At 38.9% G+C, this 12,540-nt stretch overlaps 1 protein-coding gene across 1 annotated transcript in view; it reads right to left on the bottom strand.

Moving 5' to 3' along the window:
• The window catches only part of LOC136678172 (nuclear receptor ROR-beta-like), a 37,063-nt gene that overhangs the window by 1,893 nt on the left and 22,630 nt on the right, over positions 1–12,540 (bottom strand). Inside the window, exons 3-9 of the mRNA XM_066656098.1 lie at positions 11,590–11,731; positions 10,544–10,981; positions 7,053–7,174; positions 3,552–3,684; positions 1,984–2,091; positions 1,767–1,877; positions 1,517–1,629 (exon numbers count right to left, since the gene is read on the bottom strand). Of these exons, the coding sequence (XP_066512195.1) occupies positions 1,517–1,629; positions 1,767–1,877; positions 1,984–2,091; positions 3,552–3,684; positions 7,053–7,174; positions 10,544–10,981; positions 11,590–11,731 (1,167 nt within the window). The remainder of the gene's footprint in view (positions 1–1,516; positions 1,630–1,766; positions 1,878–1,983; positions 2,092–3,551; positions 3,685–7,052; positions 7,175–10,543; positions 10,982–11,589; positions 11,732–12,540) is intronic.

Here is a 12,540-nt window from a genome sequence, read left to right as displayed (position 1 = left end):
GGCCAGGGGTCTTTTAAAATGGAGTGTGGCAAAATGGAAGACTGTTCTGTGGTCAGATGAGTCACGATTTGAAGTTCTTTATGGAACACTGGGACGCCATGTCATCCGGACCAGAGAGGACAAGGATAACCCAAGTTGTTATCAACGCTCCGTTCAGAAGCCTGCATCACTGATGGTATGGGGTTGCATGAGTGCTTGTGGCATGGGCAGCTTGCATGTCTGGAAAGGCACCATTAATGCAGAGAACTATGTTCAGGTTCTAGAACAACATATGCTTCCATCTAGACGTCATCTCTTTCAGGGAAGACCCTGCATTTTTCAACAAGATAATGCCAGACCACATTCTGCAGCAATCACAACATCATGGCTACGTAGGAGAAGGATCCGGGTACTGAAATGGCAGCCTGCAGTCCAGATCTTTCACCTGTAGAGAACATTTGGCGCATCCTAAAGAGGAAGGTGCGACAAAGAAGGCCCAAGACGATTGAACAGTTAGAGGCCTGTATTAGACATGAATGGGAGAGCATTCCTATTTCTAAACTTGAGAAACTGGTCTCCTCTGTCCCCAGACGTCTGTTGAGTGTTGTAAGAAGAAGGGGGGATGCCACACAGTAGTAAAAAATGGCCTTGTCCCAACTTTTTGGGGATTTGTTGACGCCATGAAATTTTGAATCAACATGTTTTTCCCTTAAAATGATACATTCTTTCAGTTTAAATGTTTGATATGTGATTTGTGTTCTATTCTGAACAAAATATTAGATGTTGGCACCTCCACATCATTGCATTCAATATTTATTCACAATTTGTTTAGTGTCCCAACTTTTTTGGAATCCGGTTTGTACTTTTTTTTGCCTGACACTATTGCAATATTTAAGGTGGAACTGGAATGTTTGAACAAAAGATGTTTGAATAGTATCACAGAAGCGTTAGGAGTGGCTGATATGATTGTCCAATCCTTCTGAAGGCATGATGCCCTAAATGTAACTAAAGTCAAGCAGTGCTCCTCTGATATCACTGCAGACTGGCCGTGCTGGTTAGAGAGTGCTGCTAATAGCCAGGGAGTGAAGCTGTTTTTTTATTTGTGTTCTGATGACGTATTAGTGATTTATTTCAACATCAACACATGTAGTCACATCAACTACAATGTTTTAACAAAAAGAAAACAAATGTATATCTTCTATATTTTACCAAGCTGAGGAATACACAGGAGCAGTTTCTCTATTTTGTTCAGTGGAAGCATCTTGCCTGATGTCACTGCTGTCCTTGTGTGAGGAGCAAAGAATGTCTTTTTTCAAAACAGTAACAACACACAACTAAGACGTCTTTGATTGTGGGTAGATGCTGTTCTCTCTGGTTTGTTTACATTCAGAAGCTCTGCTCTTTTAAACCAAGACACAGAAACACAACAACTAAAGACTAATTTGTTGAGCTCTTTTACCAAGTAACATTCTCAAATTGCTCCTTGAAGCTGGCCATGGGAAGAAGTACCCCACAGGAAAGGAAAGACATGTCCTACCTTAGCAAGTGCATCCTCGTCCATGTGGTTCTTCTGCATAATGTGCTGGAGAGCAAAGTAGATTTTCTCCTGTAGCTTCTGTACTTTCCTAGGTTCCATTAACCAAGGACGATCTGAACAGCAACAACAAAAAAATACATGATTATTTCTCTGCTTTCTTAACTGAGACTAGCTAAAACAAATTATATCTCTGGATGGATGAAGTTAAAGCTGAATTCTGATCGGTAGCTTCTCTGCATGGACCACTGACCTGTGGAGATGAGAACAGCTGCGGAGAACAGGGCGATTTCTTCTTCTGTCAACTGCAGCGAGCACAAACTCTTTGCAAAGTCAAACACTGCACTGACAAGGTCGTCACAACCTACGGAAGTGAAAGACGCATCATGGTAAGACACTGGAGAAAAGCTATCATTAAAAGAAAACCTTGTTTAGAAATTTTAATGTAGTTAGTAAAACAGCTTTGTTACCAAGTGCTTTGAACATCTGCATGCCTCCGTATTTCCCCTCAAACAGAACTGTGTTGTTGAGGGGGTTGAACGCCCGGCACATTCTCACCAGCACCACCTCCAGGCAACCTGAGAAAGTGCATGCAAAAATTAGCGACAATAAATACACTGCAATCTGGGGTGCTAATATGGAGTCTGGCCCCTCTTTACTTTTCTGGGAACGCTTTAGAGGAGATGATGGAATATTTCTGGGAAGGCCTGATTTCATTCATTTCAATTCAAGATGATTAATGAGGTTCGGTTACTGAAGGTTACTGAAGGTTCTGGCACCGTGAGGAACTCCTGAAATGCTGGAATTCGAAAGGTGGGGATATCTCATAAGGGGAAGCTCCAGGAACCTGGTAGCCTTGCTTTAAAGACAGGAGCACGCCAACCAAACATTTTAAGACAAAGCCCAAGATTCTAATGTTTAGAATGTTTTGTAAAATAACTGTCAGTGGCCACCAAACAAACAAAACTGAAGAAAATGACAGATCTTTTACTAGAAAAATAGATATTGATGATGGCATTGAGACTCTTCTTCTGTTGTTGCTGTAGCTAGTGTTATTTAAAATCTATGTAACTGGTTAATAAAGATAGATAGAGGCTAATGTTACTTACCAACAGTTCTGGTTTGAGAACTGCTGATATTAAATGTCATATAGCGCCATTATGTCTTTCCACATATCAGCCAAGAAGTAAAACAAGCTAAACTATGGAACTTGGAACTGGTCGCTATGGTAATCGGGGACGCAGTGGATGCGCAGCTGGGCATGGAATATCTATAAGTCATGGCCAACTGCAGAACTTAAACAAATTTTACACATCAAATTCGACCTTAAATGTCTGAACAAACACAAACGTATATGCATGCTTGTTTGTGTTCCTTCATGTTCGTCTGGTCTATGTGCTCTGGCCTTAAACACATTAGCCCAGTTTCAAGCACGAATGCAGACAGACTGGAGAGTTAGCCAGTAGTCAGGATCATCTTCAGAATGTTGCCGTTAAGTGTGGGAAACCTTCACACTCCGTATGAACCAAACGCTTAACCCAGAGGGATAACCATCACCTCTCCAGAGGCAGCATATACAGTCCAATCCCAGCAGTTACTCAGATTTCAAGGGGCTGGTCTGTGTTAGTGACCACTGGTACCACTTGTTACACTCTGCTGGTATCACACTACACAAATGTAGCCCCATTTGGATGCAATTTTGTTGTTTCCAACACATTTCCAGCATCTGAACCGAATATAACCGTCATGGATGAGGATGTAGTGTGACATAATCATAACTCATTCCACTGCTTCAAAGCCAATATATATCCTCATTAGCTGACACTTGGCATTGAGCATGGTGTCCTGTCCTTCAAGCATTTACTGTGATTATCCTATCTAAAAAGAACTAGTGAATGTCTGTGACCAAAAATATTAATGTGCCATAAAGCTGTTGAATTCACTGATTAACTGCGGGTCATAGAGTGTAGTTTCATTGGTAAAAGAGAGGTTTCAACAAATTGAAGGAGCTAAGGTGAGGTTGAAATTAGGTGCTAACCTGATTTGAGTAGAAGGATCTGGTCGTTTTGACAAAGTTCCATGAAGCCTGCGATGCGCTTGGCAAATTCCACCACATACTGAATGGCATGGGTTATCTGGATCGCACACTGCTGCCATAGCACCTCCCTCGACTGAAACACACACACACACAAGAACAAACACAATTCAGAAAGACTCTAGCAGTAGAGGCAGAAGAAAGCCAAAAATAAATATAGCTGTTGTGCTTTCGAAAAGTTTTTAGCATAGCAGAGAAGAGCAGCTCTGGCAGAAGTATAGAATTTTAGACCCTATATCTGCTGAAGGATAGATTCCTTAAAACCAAGCCAAAACAAAAATATAATCACTCTCTTTGATTTATTCTTAACATACAGTTTTAAAGGCAACATCTATGATTGTGGGGAAATGCTGTTCCCTCTGGTTTGTATACGTTCTATTCACCACATCTTTAAAGGTGGAACAGTGTGTTTCAATGAAAAACGACTGTTGTTTGTACGTGGTTTGAATTACCACAGAAACTCCTTTATAACTCGAGTTGGGTACCACTCTAGAATGACTACTCATATAAAGGTTTATAAATGGTTTAAAACCTATTTATTGACATTGATTAATTATGATATTAATACATTAAAAGTCATTAATAATCAGGTATAGCACATAGATAGAAAAGGCAACAGTGACCTGTTAATTCCCAAATAGTGAACCCACATCGATCTACACTGTTAAACCCCAGGTGCCAATTACTGACCTCACTTTCAGTCAATATTAACCCTCTCTCAGAACATATTTGTTAATAAGTTTAACCATTTAATGAATTAGGGCGGCACGGTGGCGCAGCAGGTAGTGTCGCAGTCACACAGCTCTAGGGACCTGGAGGTTGTGGGTTCGATTCCCGTGCCGGGTGACTGTCTGTGAGGAGTTGGTGTGTTCTCCCCGTGTCTGCGTGGGTTTCCTCCGGGTGCTCCGGGTTTCCTCCCACAGTCCAAAAACACACGTTAGTAGGTGGATTGGCGACTCAAAAGTGTCCGTGAGTGAATGTGTGTGTGTCTGTGTTGCCCTGTGAAGGACTGGCGCCCCCTCCAGGATGTATTCCCTGCCTTGCGCCCAATGATTCCAGGTAGGCTCTGGACCCACCGCAACCCTGAATTGGATAAGCGGTTACAGATAATGAATGAATGAATGAATTTAATGAATTAGCCACCAACAGAGTGTCTTTTTATATATCAGTGGTAATATAGTGTTTACAATTACCACTTTACGATTGTTTACAATTAAATGACTGTGATCAGGTCTGAAGTCTGCACTTATTCTTAATCTTAAAATTTTCATGAAGTTTTATGACACTTTCAGTATTAGACAAAAAAAAAAGAGGTCACTGTCACTTCCTATCTCTGTTACAAATGATTATTAATAACATTTAAGGTGTTTACAACCTTATTAAATACCATGTTTTCCACAGGTTTTTATAAACCTTGATATTTGTACTCTTAATTTAAAGTGGTAACTCGATTTGCTTGGTTTTGTGGATATGTTTCTTTCTGTCTGTGTTTAGTTTCATGCAATTAGCGGTCTCCTGAATTTAGAGTCCGTTCCATCCAGCAAAGGAGCAGGAGGAATGGAGAGAACGAGCAGTAATTGGGGAAATGGGCCAGCTGAACTTTTTCAACTATGATACTGACTGAAGACCTGAGCCTATCACAACACTTGTTTTCAGCACACCCCTAAAACTCCAGAGCCAATCACAGCTGCTGCACAAAGCCAGCATGGCAATTCCGTCCATTTAATTGAATTGTGAATGTTTATCATCTGCTTATATTTACTTATCTGCTTATACCTGCTGCGTATTTGTGACTTTCTGGGCGTGCAAGCAGTGTTGTCCTTATAAAAATCCTTAAAGGACTTCCTAAGTAGTAAACTCTCATGTATACTTCACTGGAAACTGCTTTGTTGGGGACTTTAAGTGGATTCTTTTGTCTCCTCCAGTATTTGGACAGACAACAAGATGGTGTCACAGAATCAGTTTACGGGTCACACAGGAGAGGAGAGTATCAGCAGGAAAAAACAGTAACTTTTAGGGCTTTTGGAAGCACCACTAATCAGTGCATTGTTCATCCTAAATTCATTCTAAGAGTGAGATTAGTCCTAATCACTATGTCATTCATTCTGAGACCACGCCCCATCCCGACTGTGATTGATCCATCACGTTGAGCAGCGAGATCTATCCAACAGAAATTTCAGGAAAACTCCTATTTTGTTTAGTTTTGTCTTTTACTATTTGCAATAAACCACAACCTTTAACTTAACACTTAAGACACTTCCCTCATGGCAAAGCCTTGTAAAAATAGAGTTCATAAAGTTTTCCATTATGATTAGGACTGAACAGCAAATAGTGAAAAATTATAGCATCAGCAAATTGCTTTTGTGTGCTCGGCAATTCTCCTGTTAAGGAATCTTCACAGGCCATGTTTCAAAGGGCTGCGCCGTAATTACCCATAATCCATTTGACACAGGGAAATGAAGAGGGCTTGTGATGTTTCTGGTCCTCCTCCCCTGATTCTGCTTAGAGTGGTTTATTAAATCCGCTAGATTCTCTCTCTCTCTCTCTCTCTCTCTCTCTCTCTCTCTCTCTCTCTCTCTCTCTCTCTCTCTCTCATCAGAGCTGATTATTACAGGATAAGATCAGTTAGTTGGGTTTTGCTAAGCCTGAGCCATGAGAGATACTCTAATGACCTCACACATAAGACTGATATCAATATTTCCTTCTCATTTTCATTAGCATTAACAAATACACATGCTTACATTCAGAAAAGCACTATGTGAAATGAAATTGATGTGAAATGAAATTAATTGTATATCCACTGGCCAGTTTATTAGAAACTCTAATGTCATACTTTCACTCAGTGGCCACTTTATATTACATTCTCAGAAAAACTGTGGTGGTATCCTCAAGGGTACTTTTCAGTACTTTTAGTTAGGGATCATAACTACCATGTTGTCACTGTATCTCCCAAATAGTAGCTTTACAGGAGTAGGAAAAAAATCCTTTCTCAACTTTTAATGGAAGTGAATGTAAAAAGTTTTTCCAAATCATTTTGGAGATTTTCTATTGGTCCATTCATTATGAAATGTTCACACGATGTGAAGGACAACTTCTGTCTTCAAATGATGTAGAAAATTAATAATCGACAAAAATGCCAGTACATTTCCAGCAGTAATATATTATTGTTTTATTTGACACAGTTCTATTCACATCTCCTTCTTTAGAAGAGAATATAATGTATCTTTAGGGGACTCGGCTGGATTTTAAAACTACTGTTGTACCTTTAAAGGCAAATTTACGCTCTAACTTCAGTGAACCATAATGTACCTGTACAGAATGTTTAATTCTGGAAGTGCAGACACCTGAGACTTTTCAAATAAAGATATCTACTGATGTTAATGTTTTGCCATATGGCCCTCGCTTATGGAGACGGGTAAGAGAATAAATTAGATCAAATCTTACCTTGCTTTGGTACATTTTGACCTCCTCATACGAGTGTGTCTGCCAGGCAAGCTGCTGCAGCTCCTCTGTTGTGTACTGACACGTCTCCAGGTGAGACTTTATGATGTTCTGCGCAATCCGGTCTGAAACACAGAAAAAAACATTTCAAGATATAGGAATGTGTTTGTTTTTTCATTAACTGAACATGACATACAGCTTATATCCTTCTGGGACTAAACAGTAAAGCAAATAGAGCATGTGTTTCATGAATAACATCATGGACACAACAAGCAGAGAAAAAAAAGGTATAATCAGGCATGTATTGCCAATGGCAAAATGTTTTTTGACCGGCCGAAGTGTACTAATCTTGAGCAGGGTGGCAAAAATACAAAAACGTTGGCATAGACTTAGACATGATCAGTATGTGTGGATAGTTAGGTTAGTGGGTAGCAGCCTCAGTATCCAAGCAGATGAACTCCTCTCATTCCCTTTAAAGTTGTGAGCCGGTGGCATACATTTCTCGTGATTGTGAGCGTGCGGAATGGGGGGCAAAGAACTTTTTAAATATTAATTATATTCTCATCATAGTGAACAACAATAATAATCAGAACAATTGTGGGTGTTAATTATTTTTATTGGTTTATTATTTAGGTAATAATAATAATGAAACCTTATGTTATTATAATAATCATATATAATAAGTAATAATAATAAAAAATAGATGGTGTATTTTTTTGTTAAAGTTATTAATGAAATAAATGTAATGAAATAACAATTTAAAAGTTATTTAAGCTATAAAAATGCCACAGTTTACACATTTCATAGGACACATATGCATATAGTAATATATTGCATATGTGCCCTATGAAATTAGAAAAATGTAGCATTAGGTGGTTTTAATACCCTACAAAACGAAGGTCCATATCTGTTAATATAATTATGACCCTGAGTGTTCTATTACTATAATAGAATAGTTTCGTTTTGTTTTATTTAATTTAATTTCTCTTAATTCTCTGTAACTGCTTTATCCAGTTCTCGGTCACGGTGGGTCTGGAGCCCAACTGGAATCACTGGGCACACACTCAGTGACCTGAGGCAGAGTGTGAACTCACAACCTGTCACACCTGTCTCTGTGGACGCCTCGCTTCCTCCCTCTCTTCATGCCGGATTACCACTTGAGTCTGTGAATTACTCTGGGAACCTCAGTTCCCATGATTCAACGGATGGTCACATGACTCCTTCAATCAATAAGAACTCTTTGGTGCGCTCCGGGTCACCTGAGTTTTAACTTACAGCTGTTTTGTATTTGACATAATCATTCAGTTACTATAGAAACTCAGGCTTTTGCATCTGCCACTTGCGAAGTATTTGATAACTCTTTGTTACTTACTGAGCGAACATTGTTTATGAAAGCCAACCCATGTATGACCCATTCTTACGTTTCTCTTGACTCTGTCTTTTTGGATCCGGACTGCTATTGTTTGATACGTTGTGTTTTTGACCTCAGCCTGTACCTCACTATTCTTTGGATTGCCCCTTTTTGTTGTGACTGCTCTCTCTTTACAGTGTATTTTGCACGTTAACATCTCTAAAGTAAAACTGTTCCTGCTAAAAAAAACCGCAAGCGTCTCTCCTGTTTACATAGCCTGGCACAACAACAGAACCCTGAATCTGTGTGACAGAGACACTTCCGGTTGCACCACCTTGCCAACCCTTTATAGAATAGGTCTGAAAATGTATTTTTACAAAGCTCCATGCACTCTATCAAATACATGTTAATACTGCCACTTCAATCAAAAAAGTATGACAAATGCAACACAATGTTCAGCATGGAGCCAAACTCCAGTGACAAGTGAGTAGATCTAAAGTGCAAAGAGACCAAAGACATGCATTTAACAACAGCATTAAAATTTGATTAAACCTGTCATGCTTCTCAGAAGCTAAAAAATCCAATTTTATCTAATAGATGTAAAGAATAAAGGTTCTGTTTATTTATGTGGTGAAGATAACTGTTAGAACATTAGTAATGGTTAGCTGCAGTGTTAAATGAGTCATTATTATGAAAACACCTATGGGTATCAGTTATTAAGACAGGCATAACTCCTCTCAGCTAGTCAGCTTGTACAGTGGGAATTAAATGTTGTATAGTACAAGAAAAGTGTTGGTAACTACATGGAGCAGTTACTTTGATAAACACTTGTTCTATTTCAGCTGTTTTTGGGGCTTTACTGTAGTCAGTATTTTACATCTACATTTACAAGTAAAGTAAAATTTTAACATATAATTGTAATTCAAACATTCTCCTGCGTTTTTGTCATTTTATGGTTAATGTTTTAAACATGTTGTTAAAAATGATTTTAAAAAGTCATTTAAAAAAATGGTGTGTTAGCATGCCATGCTCACGATCGCTAACATTGAAATCACCATCTTTAAATCATCTAAATCAAAACATAAATAATTTTGGATACAATATTATCCCCTAAAACAGAACAAATCAGTGCACATGCTTTTGCTGTCCTTTTTCCTTCAAGGAACTCATAACGAATGAGAAATGACAAATACATTTTCTCGATTGACATTTTAAACTTAATTTTTAATTTTTTTTCTGGTTGAATAAAATGACATTTGGTGTTTTTAATACTACATAACAGTTACCACAAAATGATAAGAGTGGGAGAATGCTTCAACTTAGAATTTAGAATTACAATTATAAATACATACAAAAATGCTTTACAACTTATATATGCCTAATAATTTGATTATGTTACAACTACTAGGGATATGTAAGCAACTAACTGCAATTGGTCGCATTCTTTCAGTATAAGTGCAAGTATCTGTTGCTAAAATTTGACCATAAATGAACAGAATTTCAATGTAAAAACAATATGTTTTGTTGGGTTCATATTAATTGACAAATAGTATTCAAAAGAATGCTTTAAATAACTTTAAAAAAAATTTTGGTTGCTTTTTTTAGTTTGTTACTCATTGATTTATCCATAGTTCCAGATGAAGGGATTAGGAAGCAGTTTGTACAATGCATTTTGTATTAGAGCTGTCAGTCAAGCCAGCCACAGCACAACAGTTCAAATATCCACTGGTCCATAAATAATGAGCAAGTGTGGTAATATCCACAGCGTAATCACAGTGTATCATAATTCAAGCTGCCTGATCATATTTACACGAAACCCTAAACCTATTTAGAGTGCTGAGAACGATGCGAGGACTACAGCTGCTGTACAAATTGGAAAGAGCAATTAAGCACTATGTGGACTGTCATCTAGAATTGATTCAATGTGTTTATAGGAGGTTCTATTTTGATCGACAGTTGTCTATAATTATTTTATACATTACTTATGTCTCCCTAAATAATATAGAGATGAAAACTGGGATTAGGAAGGGTAGAATATGGTTCCTCAACATGCTTGGAGGAGAACACTAACTGATAGGAGCACAGCATTGTGAAAATGAGAGTTACTCTGTATTTCTGCAACAATATAGAGCTATAATCATACCCAGCTCCCCCATGGAAACTCCAGGAGCTAGTTGGCTGTCCTGATAAGAGCTGTAGGGGAAGATGTTGGGGACTGGGGTCAAGTCATAGATGGGTTCCTGTTTGATCTGCTTGATGCCTGCCATGTCCAGGCCGGACTGGTCAGGGCTGTGCTGTGTGGAGTCCATGCTGTAATAAGGGGTGGGGCCTCCATTGCTCTGGCCCTTGGGCATGTCGATGATGTGTCCATTAGCATAAGCGGCGCTTAGGTCGTGTCCGAGGCCCGTGAGGCCGGAGGACAGTCCTGTGGAGTAAACCCTGGCCAGGGCCTCGGCCTCGCTGGACTGCTGCTGCTGCTGCTGCTGCTGCTGACGTTGCTCCTGGAGACGCTGCTGGTGTTTCTGAACTTCCGCGTACAGAGAGTCCCGCTGCTTCTTAGACATGCGTCCAAACTTCACGGCTACAGGACAGGGGCAAAAAAGACCATATGCTTGGGTAAGGCCAGCTACACTGACAAACATCATACACAAGGAGTATTCAGTTATTTTTACCACCAAAAATTTGTTTTTTTTAAGTGCCAATATTTAACTGATCTGCAGTCCCTGGAGAATTCAGTTCATGCTTCATCAAGTGGGTCTTGACTGTGATGTTCTTTTGTCAAAATACCACAAAAGTCAAAAACATTAAGTCACAGTTTTTGTGCAGGTTGGGGCTTTAGATCCCCAAATGTTCCCATGTACTAGAAAAGTGAGGTTTCCTTAATATATGCCCATTAAAATAGACTTAATAGTGAATCTCTGACACCTCCAGGCCACTAGGTGTCAGTACATTGGCTGTTTCATAAACTGAAGTAAATCACTATGAGAGAAAATGACTCATACTCTTTGTTTAAAAAGTTAGGGACCGTAACCAATAAAACAACTGTGATTTGTTGCTGTGACCATAATCCATAAAAATATATTTATGCAATATAAACCATTGTTTTAATACAAATTATCAATCAAAATCTTATAAAAAATGGCATATTTTATGATTATGCTCAGAGTAAATGTAAGAAAGCAGTCTCACCGTCACGGGACATGCCTAGGGCAAGGCATTTCTGCAGGCGACAGTGCTGGCATCGGTTGCGGTTGGTTCTGTCGATCAGACAGTTGCGCTGACGAGGGCAGGAGTATGAGGCATTATTCTGCTGACTCCTCCTAAAAAAGCCCTGCAATCACAGCACATTAAACTAATAAACAATCAACTCCAGCTACTACCAACTGCTGTCAGTCCTAAACCAAACAGGTCAGGGGTGGGTTTCCCAAAGCATTCTTAATGCTAAGTACTTAAATAACCTTGTACTTAACCCCCTGGAGTCTGAGGCCTTTCAGCCGTGTTTGAGGTGATATGAAATGCCTTGACTTAACAAATTTCACCTACCTAAAAAAGTTTGTTCCCAAAAAGCTACACATGCTAATATTCAGCACAAAGCCAGCAACAGTTATGTGGGAGAAATATGTATGTCATTCATCTGCTTTTTATTTAAATTAACTCTAAACATGGACATCCCAAAAATCTAATATTGGATGGTGCTGATATGTGATGAAAAAACACATTGTGAACATTTATACGAGTTTTCTTTAGAGCTCTGAACTTTATTGACACGGTTAAGGACATTCTTAAAATTAGGAGTGTTTCCAGAAACCCTTTGTATCTTACATATTACTTAAACACAGTCATATGTGAAGAGAATTCAGACCCATTTGTAACTCACTAAGTACTTCTTGTCATTGTGCAGTTCTACCTCAAAGATGTCTGAGGGCGCTAATATTCGTATAAAAATAAATGTGCCCGGCAATAGCACAGTTGAAGATCCTTAGTTTGATTGAGAATAAATAAATATAGTGTTTTATATCAGTGCATAAGTATTTCCAGTTTTCCAGTGTAATGGGAGTAGTAGCAGTAAATTAATACCTGTGTTCTTTGCTAAGAAAGAGAAAATTGGCCTACTATGCTTGTGATCACTTAACCAATCCA

This window comes from Hoplias malabaricus, chromosome Y (assembly GCF_029633855.1).
Source record: "Hoplias malabaricus isolate fHopMal1 chromosome Y, fHopMal1.hap1, whole genome shotgun sequence".
Classification (NCBI taxonomy): domain Eukaryota; kingdom Metazoa; phylum Chordata; class Actinopteri; order Characiformes; family Erythrinidae; genus Hoplias; species Hoplias malabaricus.
Note: the sequence above shows the minus strand (reverse complement) of the source record. Positions and strands in the feature narration are given on the sequence as shown.